The 20,000-nt window shown below is 38.7% G+C and overlaps 1 protein-coding gene across 1 annotated transcript in view; it reads left to right on the forward strand.

Moving 5' to 3' along the window:
* The first annotated feature begins 9,195 nt into the window (after nucleotides 1-9,195).
* Nucleotides 9,196-20,000, forward strand: part of LOC106868931 (uncharacterized) — a 13,777-nt gene continuing 2,972 nt past the window's right edge. Inside the window, exons 1-5 of the mRNA XM_014914400.3 lie at nucleotides 9,196-9,574; nucleotides 13,706-13,791; nucleotides 15,143-15,292; nucleotides 17,623-17,658; nucleotides 19,796-19,885. Of these exons, the coding sequence (XP_014769886.1) occupies nucleotides 9,496-9,574; nucleotides 13,706-13,791; nucleotides 15,143-15,292; nucleotides 17,623-17,658; nucleotides 19,796-19,885 (441 nt within the window). The 5' untranslated portion in view covers nucleotides 9,196-9,495. The remainder of the gene's footprint in view (nucleotides 9,575-13,705; nucleotides 13,792-15,142; nucleotides 15,293-17,622; nucleotides 17,659-19,795; nucleotides 19,886-20,000) is intronic.

Raw genomic sequence — 20,000 nt, forward strand, 5'->3', positions numbered from 1 at the left:
ATTTATATATATATATATATATATATATATATATATATATATATATATATATATATATATATACACACACAAACACACACACATATGGATACACAAACATACACACACATGTGTATGTGTATAAATATATATATTTATGTATTTATATAAATATGTGTATGTATGTATATGAATATGTGTGAGCGTTTTTCAACCTAATCATCTTCCCCACTCTACTCATATCCTCCCTTCTCTCTCTCTCTCTTTCTCTCTCTCTCTCTCTCTACCTCTCTCCCCCACCCCCTCTCTCTCCCTCACTTTCTCAGCTTATCCTTCTCTTTACTCTCTCTTCTCTTTCTTTTACTCTGTCACAAACCTACTTACTGATGTTACTAGATTTTTTACAGCTTCAAAGGTCACCAGCTTGCATGGCCTCCTGGTGAGATTGTAGGGAAGGAGAAAGGGAGGGAGAGGAAGAAGAAGAGAGGTAAGAGGAGATAGGGACATATGAGGAAACAGAGGAAGAAAGAAAGAGAGAGAGAGAGAGAGAGAAAGAGAGAGAGAGAGAAAGAGAGAGAGAGAGAGGAAGAAAGAGAGAGAGAGAAAGAATTAGAGAAGGAGAATAAGTTGGAGAAATCAGTGAATAGGAGAGACAGATAAGGGTAAAGAAAGAAAGGAAGAAAGAAATGGCATGTTTAATACCATGTAGCATTATGGGATACAATGGTACTGGTCTTAAGCCCCAGGTTTGCTGTAATGACATTAATGAACCACTGGGCCATTGGAAATATGCTGTGCGTGAGAAGACCCAGCAAGCCAAGTGAGACCAAAATCCAAAGCCTCTGCCAGGGATGTAGCCAGCCCACTTATGCGTAACATTCCTTCAATGGACACTAAACTCCGCTTGAGAAGACCTGTTGAGGCAAGTGAAATCGAAATCGAACTAAATTTGTAGACTGGCACCCATGCCAACGTCTCTTTCATTGAACACTAAACTTGGCTTGCGAAGACCTGTTGGAGCAAGCGAAAGCGAAATCGTGATGGCACCTGTACCAGTGGAGCACTAAGAGCACCGTCCAAGCGTGATCGTTGCCAGAGCACCAACTGTCTGGCTTCCGTGCTGGTGGCACGTAAATAGCACCATTAGAGCGTGATCATTACCAACGTTGCCTCCCTGGCACTTGTGCCAGTGGCATGTGAAAAGGCATTCAAGCGAGATCGTTGCCAGTACTGCTGGACTGGCTCCTGTGCAGATGGCATGTAAAATACACCATTTCGAGCGTGGCCGTTGCCAGTACTGCCTAACTGGCCCTCGTGCCAGTGGAACGTAAAAGCACCCACTACACTCTCGGAGTGGTTGGCATTAGGAAGGGCATCCAGCTGTAGAAACAATAAGGGTAGAGGTGAAGAACAACAGAAGGAAGAACGAGAGGAGGAGAAAGATACCGAGATAGAGTTGCATCAGAGAGAGAGAGAGGGAGAAAAGAGAGAGAGAGAGGGAGAAAACAGAGAGAGAGAGAGAGAGAGAGAGAGGGGGAGAAAAGAGAGAGAGAGAGAAAAGAGAGAGAGAATAAAGTAGAAAAGTATAAATTTCACATATAGTAGATACTTTAATAATTTGTGTTCAACAACTGTTCCATCAAGATGAATGTTATTAATTTCATGATAACATAACTGCAATGCATTTATCCGTTCATTTTCCCCACCTATCATTCCTAGCAGAGCCATGAAGGGAGAGTCCTCAGGCACCCCTTCCATTGGATGCTATCAGAAGTAACCATCATTACATTTTCCTGCTAGATTCCCAAGCATGACCAACTGGGACTATGAATATTATCTAGACATCTTACTTTTGACCTATCCCAAGATCTCTTCTTGGTCGCCTGGGCTCCAAGAACCTGCCTTGTGATCATTTCCTGTAGCATTTTAACCACAAGTCTACAATACCAGAGCCATGACCTGCAGAGAAGTAATGGTTTGACCTGGAGAGACACCCTGATCTCCATGTTGCATATCCTACCAAGTAGCGTAAACTCCAGAGATCCTTCGAGGAACTCCAATTTGGCCACTGGTATTTTTGCAATCATATTCTTTTGGTCATTACCTACCCAGCACTCATGATCAAAGGTTAGATAGATACAAAAATTGAATTTTGCAATGAATAATTAATTTAAGTTAGATTAATTAAAAATCCATATTCACCCAAATTGTCAGGGGTATTATAAGTTACCTTAATCAAAAATCTGTTATTTGTTATACAACAATGTAATAACAAGTTGAAGTCAATGACCTATTATCTGTTGACCTCTTAATTACTCAAGATTTATGTTTGATCTTTTTAAATCAATTATGTATATGAATATATATATCTACATCTATCTATCTATCTATTTATCTATCTCGTTTGGCCCTATGGCTTTTTAATGTTGTTTTCACTGTCCAATTTTTCCTGTCTTGGTTTGTGTTTGCTACATTGGAATACTGTTTAGTGGGTTAATCCACAACTCAGGAAGAAACTATTCTAAGAGTGCATCCTGCCTTATCTTTGAAACGCCTAGTTTAGAATAGAGGCAGCTGATGAAGGAATGATTCAATAAGTGGCTTGTTTGTTTTTCTATGTGTTCGTTTCGTTGTCTGTAGTTCATTTTTCTAACGTCCTGTACCCGAATATGCATCTATATACACATGTAGATGTAAGTATGTACATATATGTGTGTATACATGCATATGCTTATATATCCTTTGTATTTTATATATATATGAATATATATATATATAGTAATAATCCTTTCTATTATAGGCACAAGCCCTGAAACTTTTGGGTAGAGGAAGCTAACCAATTACATCAATCCCAGCATGTAACTGGTACTTATTTCATCAATTTTGAAAGGATGAAAGGCAAAGTTAAACTTGTCAGAATTGGAACTCAGAACATAAAGACAGACAAAATGCTGCTATTTTGACCAGTGTGCTAATGATTCTGCTAGCCTGCTTTATTTATATATATATATATATATATATATATATATATATTTATACACACACACACACAAATATACGTGACAGAGGCTTCTATCTATCAAATTTGTCAGCCCAGAGCTATAGTAAAAGATACTTGTTCAAGGTGCCATTCAGTGGGACTGAACCTGAAACCCTTGTAGTGTATGTCTTAACCACACAGCCAAGCTTGTGCCTATATAAAGGAAAATACATGTGAAATAATAAGAAAGTAAAGATCATAAAATTATCACTAGAGTTAAATAGTTGATTTTATAAAAAAACATGGTCTTTGGCTTGGATGTGTTTTAGAGTGAGAAAGATGGAGGGTAGAGAAGAAGAGAGAGAGAGAAAGAGAGAGAAAAAGTAGTTAATTATGATACTATAAGCATATTCATTTCTTTTTGTCTTTTATCATTTTTATGTAACTGCGTGTCTGCTTGCTAATCAAACAAATTTCTATTGCATTGTTTCGTTAAAACAAAGTCCAAAAGATTATTTTCTCCACTAACATCATAATAGTTGATATGAATGAAAATTATTTGCAATGTAAATGTTTCTACAAACACTGACTCATAATAATCGACACCATTTATTCATTGATGTCATTTATCTAAATTTAGTGCTTGCATATGTGTCCAATCCTATTAAGGACATCCTATATCATCATCATCATCATCATCGTGGAGACGCAATGGCCCAGTGGCTAGGGCAGCGGACTCGCGATCGTAGGATCGCGGTTTCGATTCCCAGACTGGGCGTTGTGAGTGTTTATTGAGCGAAAACACCTAAAGCTCCACGAGGCTCCAGCAGGGGATGGTGGCGAACCCTGATGTACTCTTCCACCACAACTTTCTCTCACTCTTACTTCCTGTTTCTGCTGTGCCTGTAATTCAAAGGGTCAGCCTTGTCACACTGTGTCATGCTGAATATCCCCAAGAACTACGTTAAGGGTACACGTGTCTGTGGAGTGCTCAGCCACTTGCACGTTAATTTCACGAGCAGGCTGTTCTGTTGATTGGATCAGCTGGAACCCTCGTCGTCGTAAGCGACGGAGTGCCAACATCATCATCATCATCATCATTTAATGTCCACTTTCCCATACATGCATAAGTCAGACAGAATTTGTTGAGGCAGATTTGCTATACCTGAATGACCTACCATCACCTGTTTCCAAAGCAATATATTTACCCCATGGCCAAACATGTTTTGTAGGTGGGACCCAGTTAGAATTTTCTTCAGGTCGAGTAGCCCATCCCGCTCAAAAGGTCCCTGACTGAGGGTTGTTAAAGGATGATGGACAAAACACCCATGTTTCCAGAGGTGAATTATTCAAACTCCAAAGATTTCCTCTAAACACATGGCTATGATGCTCCCCAACTACTCCTGCTCATGATCAGAGATGCACATATCATCATCCACTAAGAGAACTGCTCAACTGGTTATGGTCAGGCAACTGATTAGAAAGTCTTGAGCAGAATATTTGTTGTAGAATATTTGTTGTATTGAGCAGAATATTTGTTGTAGCTCCTCTTTTATACTAAGACAAAACAATGTACATGATAACACTTCCAATCAGTTGAGATTAGAACCCATGAGAGCCACTGCCTGGTACTGCATCATGGCATTATTATCATTACTGTTATCATCATCATTATTACCGCCACCTTAGTGAAGGCAGAGGTATTGTTTTCAGTCTTGTTTTTTTTTGTTTGTTTGTTTGTTTGTCCATGGACAAGATATCTCAAGAACCACTGGATGAATTCGGATGAAACTTTCTGGGATGTTTGACCTCATGACTGGCACAAATTGATTAGATTTTGGGATTGACCTGGTGCTGGATAAGGATTCTGGATTATTTTTCCTGTATTCTTACTTAATTTCTGAGAGTGGTCGGGTTCATCTTTAGTATTCTCATTTGTGAGAGCAGTCGAGTTTATTTCAGATATTCTCATCTTAAAAATCATCTCTGGCTAATCGTTGAGAGGACATTGGTGTTGCCTTGGCAGAGGTTTGCGCTCTCTGAGTGCTCTTGTTATCATTATTATTATTGTGTTTTTCTTCTCTTTCAATTTTGTTTCCATTCTTTGCCAAGTATCTTCCCAACACCAAGAACAAAGATATTTAATATTTATTATTATTGGGCTTGTCCAAAGTATGCGCAGAGTGATGAGACGGTTCTGCACGTACTCGTTCAGTGTTTGGGCATGGCTAACTTATGGGGTTATGTCAAACAGCTGCTGTCACGTGTGAGATGGATCCATCTGTCAATCGAGACTGTAGTGGTGATTGCCCCACCACCCTCCCTCAGTCAAGCAGGCAAGGCACTTTTCCTTTGCCTAGTGGCTGTGACAAAAGACGTTGTTTGGTGGACATGGCCGAAAGGCATGAGAACATTCCTCTTTGATAGAGCTCCCATTGACTTTTTCAAGGTTCACTTGAAAAGGAAATTGAGAGTGGAGAGGGAAGTGCTGTCCGTGAGTGAGTTTATTGAAAGGTGGAAAAACGTTGCGAAAATGGCAAAAGTAGATTTGTACCTCTCAGTGTAGACCTGTAACTCAGAGAGAAGGAACTAGAAAGAGCATTTGCTCTTGGAGTTTCAGGGAAATCTCGGACTGTGGGGTTCCTCAATTATCCCTAGTGGTCTTCCTGTATCAGTAGGGCTATATCTCCATCATCCTCCCCACAACCCTTTTTCTTTTTAATCTTTGTATGTCCCTTCTTTTCAGTGTATACTTAATTCCTTTCTTTTTTTTTAAATCATTTCATTATATATATATATATATATATATATATATATATATATGTATATGTTTGTATATATCTATGTTGTGTGTCTTTGTGTCTGTGTTTGTCCCCCACCATTGCTTGTCAACTGGTGTTGGAGTGTTTACATCCCTGTAGCTTAGCAGTTCGGTAAAAGAGACCAATAAAATAATTGCTAGTTTAAAAAAAAAAAAGTACTAGGGTCAATTTGTTCAACTAAAACTCTTCAAGGTGATGCCCCAGCATGGCCATAGTCCAATAACTGAAACAAGTAAAAGATAAAAAGAAAAATTTTTTAATTCTCAGTTGTTGATAATATAGACAGACAAACAGACAGGCAGAAAGAGAGACAAACAGACAGACAGAAAGAGGGACAAACAGACGAACAGATGCATTATTCCAAACCTTGAGGTTTGATGCCATCAACAAATACTGAACTTTAGACTATAAAAGAAAAATAGGTTTAATGGAACAAATTCATCAAAACTAGGGAAAAAAATTGAATGAGAAAAACAGTCAAGAAAAACAAAAAAAGAAAAGATAAAAGAATAAAAGACAAAAAGAGAATAAAAAAACAGATTACTTCTAAATTAGGCTTTTCCGTTATCCTGGTTACGTTTTTTCAAGTTTGTTGTTATTGTTGTTGTCATCATCGTTGTTGTTGCTGCTATCCTTCATTCAAATTGTAGAAGTGCGTTTGTGTAACATCATCATCATTGTCATCATAGTCGTCATCGTTATCATTATCATGTTGGATTATCATGTTGGCATATATGTGTGTATAGACAGATAGAGAGAGAGATTGATAGATAGATAGACAAATAGATAGATAGATAGACAGACAGACAGATAGATAGATAGATAGATAGATAGATAGATAGATAGATAGATAGTTAGACAGACAGACAGATAGTTAGACAGACAGATAGCTATTGGTTGGCTTAAGACTATAGTAGAAGACACTTGCGCAAGGTACCTTCAAGTGAGACAGAACCCCAAACCATATGACTAAAAAGTGAGTTTCTTAACCATACAGCCATACCTGCAACTATACACAAAGTGTAAGTTAAGAACAGCAAGTTGAGATTGTATCATACTGATAAAGCCCAGCAGATCGAAACACATGTCCATAGTTGTTCTACCCTTTTTCTCAATCATATCACAAATCCTTTCTCTCTCCTCTGTTCCTTGCCATACTCTACAAGTCTGCTCTCCTACTTACCATTGCCTCATCCCTCTGTCTTTGTGTTCAAATTGTGCTGTGGTTGACTTAGCCTCTCATCCTTTTCAGGTCGATAAAATAAGTACCAGTTGAGCACTGGGGTCAATGTAATCAACTAGACCCCCTCAAATGAACTTGTTGACCTTGTGGCAAAATCTGAAACCACTATTGTTATTATTATTATTATTTATTGTCTTTACACAGCTTCTAACGCTGGAGATGAACTACAATGCCAGCTGTTCACTACCAGTGAACTAAGGTAACATCCCTTATTTTTCAAGCACCATCCGGAGTTTTCAAGTGGTTCCAAGCAGTGCTGTTTTCTGCAAGTGCTCCACCTTTATTGCAGCCCCTATTTGTTCCATGTACTATTATTATTATTATTATTATTATTATTATTATTAATGACCAGTATGAAAGAACCAGATTAAAGGAGAAGGGCTCTTGCCCTGTTGATCAGGTACCCATGACTTTTGTGGATTTTTCCACGTGGATCTTAAAGCACCTCTCCTATTGGGAGTTTTAATTCATTTAACCTTTTATTGTTGTGCTTTGTTTACACACGGAAAACCCATTGTATCATCCCATTTTTGTCTTTTATGCTGTTGCATGTTTTTTAATATTATTGCATGTGAGCCCTTGTGGCTAATAAAAGAATGAATTATTATTATTATTATTATTATTATTGAGTGAGAGAGCAGTGCATGCCATCAAAGTGACACTGGAATAAAATATACGAAGCCCAGTATACCCATCATGATTACCCATCTGATAAGGGTACACCAGGCACATGCATCGCAACCATATGTGCACGACATAGTGATCTCATATCAAGATATACAGCGCATGACCTTGCAGGTGGAGGCCCAGTTAGAATTTTCTGCAGGTCGAGTAGCCCATCCCACTCAAAAGGTCCCTGAATAAGGTTTGTTTAAGGATGTTGAGCAAAACAACTGTGTTTCCAAAGGTGAATTATTCAAACCCCAAAGAATTCCTCTCAACACATGGCTATCATGCTCCCCCGCTACTTCTGCTCGTGATCAGAGGTGCACATATCGTCAGCCACCAAGGGACATGCTCAACTGGTTAAGGTCAAACAACTGACAAGCAAATCTGTGGTATCAAGCAGAATATTTGCTTTAGCCCATCGTTTTATACCAAGACAAAACAATGTACATGGTAACACTTCCAATCAATTAAGATCAGAAGCCATGAGAGCCACTGTCTGGTACTGCATCTGGGCATTTATTATTATTATTATTATTATTATTATTATTATTATTATTATTATTATTATTATTATTATTATTACTATTATTATTATTATTATTATTATTATTATGTTGGCAGAATGGTTAGCATGTCAGGTAAAAATGCTTAGTAGCATTTCGTCCATCTCTATGTTCTGAGTTCAAATTCCATTGAGGTCGACTTTGCCTTTCATCCTTTCAGAGTAAATGAAATAAGTACCAGTGAAACACTGGGGTTGATGTAATGGGCAAAATGCTTACGAACATTTTGTCTGTCTTAATGTTTTAAGATCAAATTCCACTGAAGTCAACTTTGCCTTTCATCCTTTCAGAGTTCATAAAATAAGTACAAGTCAAACGCAGGAGTAGATGGAATTGGCTTACCCACTCCTTCAAGATTGCAGGCCTTGTGCCAAAATTAGAAACCATTATTACTCATAGTATTACTTATTTAAGATGTGTGACCATCCTAAGAGATTTCTGGTTTGGCCTTATCTGTGTTACAACAAAATTCTGGTGCTACCATCACTCTCTCGCTTTCTCTCTCCCATTCTCTCTCCCTCTCCCTCTCTTTTCCTCTCTTTTTCTCTTCTTTGCTCTCCCCCTCTTTGCCAGTCAGTCCCTCTTTATATAAATATATATGTATGTATGTATGTATACATGTGTGTGTGTGTGTATACATATGCAGATAGACGCACACACACACACACACACACATGCATGTGTGTATATTATATATATATATATATATATATATATATATATATATATATATATACACATATATACATCAGCTTCTGTGGGTTTTTTTTTTAATCATTATATTGACCTTTATTCCCCACTATTATCTTCGTTAGTTTACTACTTTATCCGAAGTCATGACACAGTTAATCTTTTTTAAACTTTTTTAATTTTTATCATTAAAGAAAAAAAAAAAGAAAATAACATAATCATCATCATCATCATCATCATTATTATTATTATTATCATCATTTACTTATCTAGTTGTCACAAAAACTTGTCATATTTGAGTTTTGTTCCATTTGTGTATGTTGTTGTTGTTGTTGTTATTGCTGTTGTGGGAGAGCTTTACAAGCGAAACGATACCAAAGAACAGTTTTTCATTCATTCCATTAAGTTTTCATTCTCTGCTCCAGAGTCAATTATTCTTTTTATTTTGGCATTTTTTTATTTGGTTCTTTTGGTCTTCTCGTTGTTCTTCTGCCATCTGTTTTTACTTAACCATCATCGCTTGTTACTTTCCTGGATTTAGAAAAGAAAATGGCAAGGATAATTTATGGCACCCTACTCCGAGTATTCCTTCCTGTACTCCTGTGTACTTTACTCTGTACAAAAGCAGGTAATGAAACTTTAATGTGATATGCATATAGAAACATACACACACACACACACACAAATACACACACACACTCACTAACACAAACACACATACACATGCACACACCTACTCGTGAAGACATGTATATGTTTGTGAATTTGTGTGTGTGTGTGTGCATGTGTGTGCGTGTTTACGTGTATAAGGAATTTTGTGTATGTGTTTGTGTGTGTATGTCCGTGTGTGTGTGTCTGTGTGCATGCATGTGTGTGTGTGTGTGTGTGTGTGTGCTTCTATGATTTTCTGTTCTTAATTTTATTGTTGATATTGTTTAACCCTGAGTAAGTCCTGGAGAGCAGACATGTTATCAAAAACATTACAACGATGCTGGGGGGACAAACACAGACACACGCATATATATACATATACATATATATACGACGGGCTTCTTTCAGTTTCCGTCTACCAAATCCACTCACAAGGCTTTGGTCGGCCTGAGGCTATAGTAGAAGACACTTGTCCAAGGTGCCACACAGTGGGAATGAACACAGCCACTCCTGCACCTATTCTCAACAATTTTTTTCTTTTCTCTATGGATCCATTTGATTACTGTTTTATTCCAGTGGACCCCTTTCCAAAGGCATTTAATGTTTAAAAAAAACTAGTTTTATAGATACTTCTTTCAAAATTTCTATTTTGTTTTTCACTCATTCACTTTTTATTTTCTCCCTGGTTTCAGTCATTAGACTGCAGCCATGATGGGGTGCAACTTTGAAGAAGCTTTGGTCAAATGAATGGACCCCAGTACTTTTTCTCTCAGTCACTTTTGCTGAACTGCTAAGTTACAGGGGATACAAACACACCAATACCAGTCATCAAGTGGAGGTGGGGACAAACACAAAAACACACATGCACAAATATATACATGTGTGTGTGTGTGTGTGTATACACATATATATATATACAAAATTATATACAAAATATATACAAAATTATCCGCATATGTAATTTTCACTTGTCTTGCCTGCATTTGTTTTGTTACTTCGCTAAATTTCCTTTGAGAACAATTCAGTCTTAGTAGACACATTACATGTGATCTTCTTCTAGCACATTAACAGTCCACCTAGTGGTCTCCTTTATATATACGTATACAATAATCTTTTGAGATCTCAGATATTTTTTCTGAATCTCCTTGATTCTTTTAATGTGCTCGTTCTCTGGTATTAAATTGATATTAATTAATATCCAATTTTTTACCCTAATGTTTTAATTTATATATATATATGTATGTATGTATGTATGTATGTATACAGGAGGCAGGAAATAAACTGTCAACTAAATTATGCAAAAATGAAAATTAACACTGGCATCTCATTTTAACAGATAAATTTACTAAAATTACATTAAAATATCTTGAAATTCACAGTGGAACTGAACCTGGAATCATATGGTTGGAAAGCAAGCGTCTGACAAGCAGTTTTGGGAAACAAATTAACTTGTATATCTGAATGTGTTCATGCTGGAGCACCACTACATTATAATCTATAGCTGACTACATTCACCTTAGTTCATATTTTTGTTGAGTGAGACATATTTTTTTTATCAAATTTGGAGCGTGAATATAGCTAGAGATTGAACCCAGAATGTAAAGGGAACTTGATGAAATACCGCAAGGTTTTTGATCTGATGCTCTACTGACTACTGTGTACACCATATGTATATGTATGTGTGAATGTGTGTGTGAGTGTATGTATGTGTGTACATATGTGTGAGTGTGTGTGTAGGTGCATGTATGTATGAGTGTGTATGTATGAATGTATGTGTTACTTAAAATATGTTTGTAACATATTTCAACAGCTAAAGGCAAATTCACTGCAGTTACAATCTTCATCATCATCATCATCGTTTAACGTCCGCTTTCCATGCTAGCATGGGTTGGACGATTTGACTAAGGACTGGTGGACCAGGAGGCGACACCAGGCTCCAATCTGATTTGGCAGAGTTTCTACAGTTGGATGCCCTTCGTAACGCCAACCACTCTGAGAGTGTAGTGGGTGCTTTTACGTGCCACCGGCACGAAAGCCAGTCAGGTGGTACTGGCAACAGCCATGCTCAAAATGGTGTATTTTACATGCAACCCGCACAAGAGCCAGTCCGGCGGCACTAGCAACAATCTCACTCGAATGTCATTACACATGCCACCGGCACAAGTGCCAGGAAGGCGATGCTGGGCACAGGTGCCATCACAATTTTCTTTTTTTGTTTGTTTCAGTCATTTGACTGTTGCCATGCTGGAGTACTGCTTTTAGTCGAGCAAATCGACCCCAGGACTTATTCTTTGTAAGCCTAGTACTTATTCTATCGGTCTCTTTTGCCAAACTGCTAAGTTACGGGGATGTAAACACAACAACATCGGTTGTCAAGCAATGTTGGGGGGACAAACACAGACACACACACACACACACACACACATATATATATATATATATATATATATATATATATATATATACATATACATATATACAACAGGCTTCTTTCAGTTTCTGTTTACCAAATCCACTCACAAGGCTTTGGTCAGCCTGAGGCTATAGTAGAAGACACTTGCGTGGCACTGAACCCGGAACCATGTGGTTGGTAAGCAAGCTACTTACCACACAGCCACTCCTGTGCCTATGGTAAAAAAAAAAAAATACCATACCTGTCCAGTGCTGCTATCTATTGGATTCTCAGACATCAATGTTTCTTGCTCTTTAGCCATTATCAATGAGAAATACTGAAGAGAGGTAACTTTGAACAAATCTAGTCAAAGCCAATGCTTTAACTAAAATACAGTCAACAGCATTGACTGATTTGATTTGTGCCAGTAGACCACAAAGGCCATGAAAATTACTGTAATATATGCACTAAGCAGTACTTAAGGACAAGCAACCTTTAGGTAAGTCTGTCCAGCTACAGGGGTCCACTAGAATTAAATAGTAATCAAATGGGTTCACAGGTAAAGTTGAACATTGGTCTAGTTGGACCCTGTTGAATCATTGAAGTCCAGCTCATCCTAGCAGGGAAGACAGATGTTAAATCATGTTGATCATGGTAACAACAACAACGACGACAACGATGATGATGATGATGATGATGATGATGAACCTCTGTATAGTTTCTGTCTATAAAATTTCACTGACAAGGCGTTGGTCAACTTGGCAGTGGGGTTTGCAAAGTGACCTTTACAACCCCATTGCTAAACCTATGCCATTGTTTCAATTTTTTTTTTATCTTCTACTTGTCTCAGTCATTGGACTGCAGTCATGCTGGACAAATCACCACCAGTACTTATTCTATTGCCCTTTTTTTGTTAGTCCACAAAGTTACGGGGACATAAACAAACCAACACTGGTTGTCAGGTAGCAGGGAGTGGAATAACACACACACACACACACATATATATATGATGGACTTCTTTCAATCTCTGTCTACTAACCCCACTCACAAGGCTTTGGAGAGCCAGGGGCTAGAATAAAAGACATGCAGTGGGATTGAACTCAGAACCTGCACCTATAGAAATAATTATGGAAATAATCAATTAATGTTTCTGATTTTGGTACAAGGCCAGCAGTCTTGAAGGAAGAGCAGGTCAGTTTACATTGACCTCAATATTTGATTGGTATTCTATTTCACTGCCCTGCCACACATCTCCCACCCCAGGAGGAATGAAATATCAAAGTTGACTTCAGTAGGGTTTGAACTCAGAATGGAGGAGAAAAAATAACAGAAGTATCCTATAAGGAATTTTATCCAATGTTTCGAACAATCCTTTGCTATATACTGCCCTGCCCTGCAAGGTGGTGAACTGGCAGAATGGTTAGCACACCGGGCAAAATGCTTAGTGGCATTTCTTTACATTCTGAGTTCAAATTCCACCAAGGTTGATTTTGCTTTACATCTTTTTTTTTGGGGGGGGGGTCAATAAAATAAGTACCAATTGAGTACTGGGATTGATGCAATTGACTTACCTCCGAGGCTGAACTTGCTGGCCTTGTGCCAAAATTTGAAACCAATATGCTGCTTTGCAAAACTGCAAATGATTAATTAATGCCAAAATAATTATACTTCTTTGTTTCTTTCCATTTTTTTTTTTTTTTTTTTTTTTTTTACCAGCTTGCAATCAGAATAGTAATGATATCAAGTCACTCTCATCTATTTACTACAAATACACCGAAGCAAGTTTCTGCTATCTACAAATGGTAAGTGAAAAAAGTCCCAATAGACAGCTAACCCTGTAGCATTTAAACCAGCCATATCTAGCCAAAATATTCAACCTGTTTTATGTATGTTCAAACTGGCCAGACCCAAGCTCTCTCTTACTTCCCCTATAATGGCAGTGTAAAAATAAACAATCACATCATAAAAATCTTGAAGCTACAAGATAATGCAGGCTTAATTCAAAACAATGTGAATGAATAAACATTACATTTGACAGAGTAATATGAATGCTAAAGGGTTAAACTGCTAGAAGTTTCAATCCTGAAGTCTTTATCTTCATGTAGAACTGTATTTAGAGCAATCCAACTTGGTACGGCATTATCTATCTCCAACTTAAACCTATTTCAGAATTTGAACTTGGCACAGAAATCGAAATCGAATTAAATTCGACGACTGGCACCCATGCCAACATCGTCTCCTTCATTGGACACGAAACTCGGCTTGCAAAGACCTGTTGGGACAAGCGAAAGTGAAATTGTGATGGCACCTGTGCCCAGCATCACCTTCCTGGCACTTGTGCTGGTGGCATGTGTAAAGACATTCGAGCGAGATCATTGCCAGTGCCGCTGAACTGGCTCCTGTGCACATGGCACGTAAAATACACCATTTTTTAGCTTGTTGCAGTCATTGCAGCCATTCTGGAGCACCCCCTTGAAAGGTTTAGATAAGCAAGTTTGACCTCAGTACTTATTTTTAAAGTCTGGTACATACTCTATCGTCTCTGTTGCTGAACGGATAGGTTATGGGGTTGTAAACAAACCAACACCAGTTGTCAAGTAGTGGTGGGGACAAACACAAGCACAAAGATTACACACACAGATACACAGATACATACATACATATAAATATGTGAACATGTCTAGATATGCAAATATATGCATGAGAATACATACATAAAGCAAAATATACAAATCTGCACACATACATACATACATACATAGAAAAATACCTTGTTGTTGATGTTGAAATTCCAATGAAGGAGCCTTGGATCTACGTTGGAAACCAGTTCTTTCTCTATTGGCAAGAAATCTTGAAATAAAACTGAACAATGACATACATACATGTGTATGTATATATATATATATATATATATATATATATATATATATATATATATATATACATATACATATACATATATATATATATATACATATATATATTATATATATATATATAGTTTCCATCTACAGGATTTTAGTAGAAGATATTTGCCCATGGTGCCATGCAGAGGAACTGAACACAAAACAATGTGGTAGAGAAGCAAGCTTCTTATCCCTTTACCCATGACCATGCCTATGTTTATATATTTATTTATTTTCTGTTTTTTAGGCTTTCCTTTTGAGTACCAAACATTATACTTGGACTGGACTCTCGAAATACCAATTTAATTTAGCTCAAGAGAAGAAATATGCAGCTAACTTAATAGGACGATTCATGGCAATAAAGAATTTATCACCAATCCATGATAATATAAAAGATGTAAGTAACTGTAATATTTCACAGGGAAATAAAGAAACAACAGGGTGGGGAAATGTTCTGTACTAGGGCCAATTCTATGAAATAGTCTTTCCATTTTTAATCTTGTACTTTTGTAAAGGCATTGTGGCCTAGTGGTCAGGGTGTTGCTTGCATGATCATAAGATTGCGGTTTCAATTCCTGAATTGATCGGGACAGTGTGTTGTATTCTTGAGCAAGACACTTCCTGTCACTCCAATCCACTCAGCTGTGACTGGAACTAGTAACGATTATCTCAGGCACTCCATCAGTTGCGACAATGACGGTTCCAGTTGATCTGATCAACAGAACAGTCTGCACATGAAATTAACACGCAAGCAGCTGAGCACTCCACAGATGCATGGACCCTTAACATAGTTCTCAGGGAAATTCAGTGTGACACAGAATATGAGAAGGCTGGGCCCTTTCAATTATAGGTGCTACTTATTTCTGCCAGCTGAGTGAACTGTAGCAATGTGAAATTAAGTGCCTTGCTCAAGAACACAATGTATCACTAGGAATCAAACTCATGACCTTATGCTTCTGAATCAAATGCCCTAACCACTAAGCTATACACATTTATATTAAGAGTAATCAGACTCTTATCCACCATACCACATCCATATGAGCTTTCTATACTCCTTTTCACTCTACTACCATAGGCTGCATAAAAAAGGGAAGGTAAAGTTACCTTCTCGGGTCATGCTCACTCATAAGGGCTGGTTCCATGGTTTTATGGTGTATGTATTCCCCACCTGGACAGGACGCCAGTCCATCATAGGATTACTCATTTTTACCAGCTGAGTGGACTGGAGCAACATGAAATGAAGTGTTTTGCTCAAGAACGCAATGCATTGTCAGTCCATGAATCAAAACCACAATCTTACAATGCCCGTGGCATGTGTAAGGACTTTCGAGCGAGATCGTTGCCAGTGCCCCTGGACTGGCTCTTGTGCGGGTGGCACGTAAAATACAGCATTTTGAGCATAGCCATTGCCAGTACTGCCTGACTGGCCTTCGTGCCGGTGGCACGTAAAAGCACCCACTACACTCTTGGAGTGGTTGGCGTTAGGAAGGGCATCCAGCTGTAGAAACTCTGCCAAATCAGATTGGAGTCTGGTGTAGCCATCTGGTTTCACCAGTCCTCAGTCAAATCGTCCAACCCATGCTAGCATGGAAAGCGGACGTTAAACGATGATGATGATGATGATGAGACCAATATCCTAACCACTAAGCCACATGGCTCCCATAAGTTGCCTGCGTTAGGTCCAAGCTGATAGTGGATTAACCTGTCTGATGCTTCACCTGGTTCTGTTATACAAAGTTCCTGTTTTGAAGTAATCTAAATTAAATCCTTTCACGAAAATTTTCCTGTTAATTCATGCTCCCAAACAGCAGCTTAATAACAACAAGATCATTTTACTCAATTCTTCATTGTTTTCAAAAACTGAAATAATAGCAGCATATTCAAACAAAAACATAGTAACATAGGTGCTAAGTGTTACATGCTTCTTCTCATCATTATCATCATTGTTTAACATCCATTTTCCATGCTGGATTAGATGGTCTGATCAGAGCTGGTAAGCCAGAGAGCTACACCAGGCTCCAGTTATCACTTTTGGCATGGTTTCTACAGTTGGATGCCCTTCCTAATAAAACGATAAACGTCGCCCTTTGAAAGCCTAGCCAGGCTCATGGGCCCGGTTTCCCGGTTTCTATGGCATATGTGTTCCCCCCCAGCTAGACGGGACGCCAGTCCATCGCAGCGTTACTCAAGAAACAGGAAGAAAGAGTGAGAGAAAGTTGGGGGCGAAAGAATACAACAGCGGTCACCATCACCCCCTGCCGGAGCCTCGTGGAGCTTAGGTGTTTCGCTCAATAAACACACACAGCGGTCTGGGAATCGAAACCGCAATCCTCTGACCACGAGTCCGCTGCCCTAACCACTGGGCCATTGTGCCTCCACGCCCTTCCTAATGCCAACCACTTTACAGAGTGTACTGGGTGTCTTTTACATGTCACTGGCACAAGTGCCTTCTAACATATCACTGACACAAGTACCTTTTATAAGTCACCTTTCACATGTCACCAGCACTAGCCACAACCACGATTTCACTTAGCTTGACATGTCTTCTCAAACACTGCAAATCACCAGAAGTCTCTCTCACTTGTCATTGCCTCAACAAAAGTGTAAAATATTTAAAATGAACATTATGTTTAAAGATAAAATGAATAGTCCCAAAAAGTCTTAATCATAATTCATGTAATTACAGTCACCAATACCATGTTCTTTTTCCTTTTCTCTTTAAAATAGTGTACCTCTTTTCTAAATGCCACAGAATACGAAAGTGTAAGTATTTTATTTTTTATCTTTTACTTGTTTCAGTCATTGGACTGTAGCCATGCTGGGGCACCATTTTGAAGGGTTTTACTTAAACATATTGACCACAGTACTTATCTGGTAGTTACCCTATTGGTTGTTTTTGCCAAACCACTAAGTTACAGGGACATAAACAAACTAATACCAGCTGTCAAGCAATGGCAAAGGACAAACACAAAGGAACACACACACACACACACACACAGAGGAGAAAGCACATTTGAAATGTTAAAATGACATAAACTCAAACTACTTTTGAAACAAGTACTCAACAATATCATCATCATCATCATCATCGTTTAACGTCTGCTTTCCATGCTAGCATGGGTTGGACGATTTGACTGAGGACTGGTGAAACCGGATGGCAACACCAGGCTCCAATCTAATTTGGCAGAGTTTCTACAGCTGGATGCCCTTCCTAACGCCAACCACTCAGAGAGTGTAGTGGGTGCTTCTACGTGTCACCCGCACGAAAACGGCCACACTCGAAATGGTGTCTTTTATGTGCCACCCGCACAAGCCAGTCCAGGGGCACTGGCAACGATCTCACTCGAAAATCCTACGGGAGCCAGTCAGGCGGTACTGGCAACGGCCACGCTCAAAATGGTGCATCTCATGTGCCACCCGCACAAGAGCCAGTCCAGGGGCACTGGCAACGATCTTACTTGGCTTGCCGGGTCTTCTCACGCACAGCACATTTCCAAAGGTCTCGGTCAGTAGTCATCGCCTCGGTGAGGCCCAATGTACGAAGGTCTTGCCTCACCACCTCAGCCCAGGTCTTCCTGGGCCTACCTCTTCCACGGGTTCCCTCAACTGTTAGGGTGTGGCACTTTTTCACGCAGCTATCCTCATCCATTCTCACCACATGTCCATACCAGCGCAATCGTCTCTCTTGCACACCACAACTGATGCTTCTAATGTTCAGCTTTTCTCTCAAGATACTTACACTCTGACGGGTATTCACATTGACATTACACATCCAACGGAGAATACTGGCTTCATTCCTTGCGAGCTTACGTATGTCCTCAGCAGTTACAGCCCATGTTTCACTGCCATGTAGCATGGCTGTTCGTACGCATGCGTCATACAGTCTGCCTTTTACTCTGAGTGAGAGTCCCTTTGTCGCCAGCAGGGGTAAGAGCTCTCTAAACTTTGCCCAGGCTATTCTTATTCTAGCAGATACACTTTCAGCGCACCCACCCCCACTACTAACTTGGTTGCCCAGATAGCGGAAGCTATCGACTACCTCTAGTTTTTCACCCTGGAATGAGATAGAAGTTGTTTCCTGTTTGTTTACAGTCTTTATTGCACCTGAACATCTGCCACAAACAAAAACTAACTTGCTAGTTAACCTGCCTTTGATGTTGCTGCACCTCTTATGTGTCCATAGCTTGCACCGGGTACATCTTATAGAGTTACTACCTACTCCTTTTCTACATACTGAGCAGGGCCATCTACCTGAAGGGTATATATATATATATATATATATATATATATATATATATATATACATATATATATAATGTACCGAAGTGTAACTTGAAAAGTTCGCCTCTTTCATGGATATATAGGGATGAACAAACGTCTATGTACTGTTGCTGAATACATGGAGTTAATTTTGCCTTTCATCCTTTCAGGGTTGATAGAATAAGTACCAGTTGAATATCAGGGCTGATGTAACCCTCCCCCAGAATTGCTGGCCTTGTGTCAAAATCTGAAACCATTATCATCATCATCATCATCATCATTATTATTATTATTAAGACAGTAAGCTGGCAGAATCATTAGCACATTGAATGAAATGTTTCGTGTGGCATTTCTTATCTTTTTACATTCTGAGTTCAGATTCTGCCAAGGTCAAGATTCTTGTCCATCTTTTCAGAGACCATAAAATTAAGAGGCAATTCAGCACTGGGGTCAAAGTAATTGACTTACCCTTTCCTCTAAAATTGCCGGCCCTGTGGCAAAATTTGAAACAGGTATTGTGTCATTGTCATCATCGCCATCCTCATCATCATCACCATCACCATCACCATTACCATCATCATCATCATCATTATTATTATTATTATTATTATTATTATTATCGTTATTAACTCTGTTTCAGAAAGTCCCTGTGCACTATCTGGAAAATACTAAATACACAGAAGAGCAACTGCTGGAACACCTGCTTGCACAAAATGATACGAGTATCTATGTAAGAACTATTTCTTCTTCTTCTTCTTTTGCTTCTACTACTACTACTACTACTACTACTACTACTACTACTACTACTACTACTGCTACAGCTGCTAATAACACCAACAACAATC

Source organism: Octopus bimaculoides, chromosome 14, assembly GCF_046866305.1.
Source record: "Octopus bimaculoides isolate indiv1 chromosome 14, ASM4686630v1, whole genome shotgun sequence".
NCBI classification, from domain to species: domain Eukaryota; kingdom Metazoa; phylum Mollusca; class Cephalopoda; order Octopoda; family Octopodidae; genus Octopus; species Octopus bimaculoides.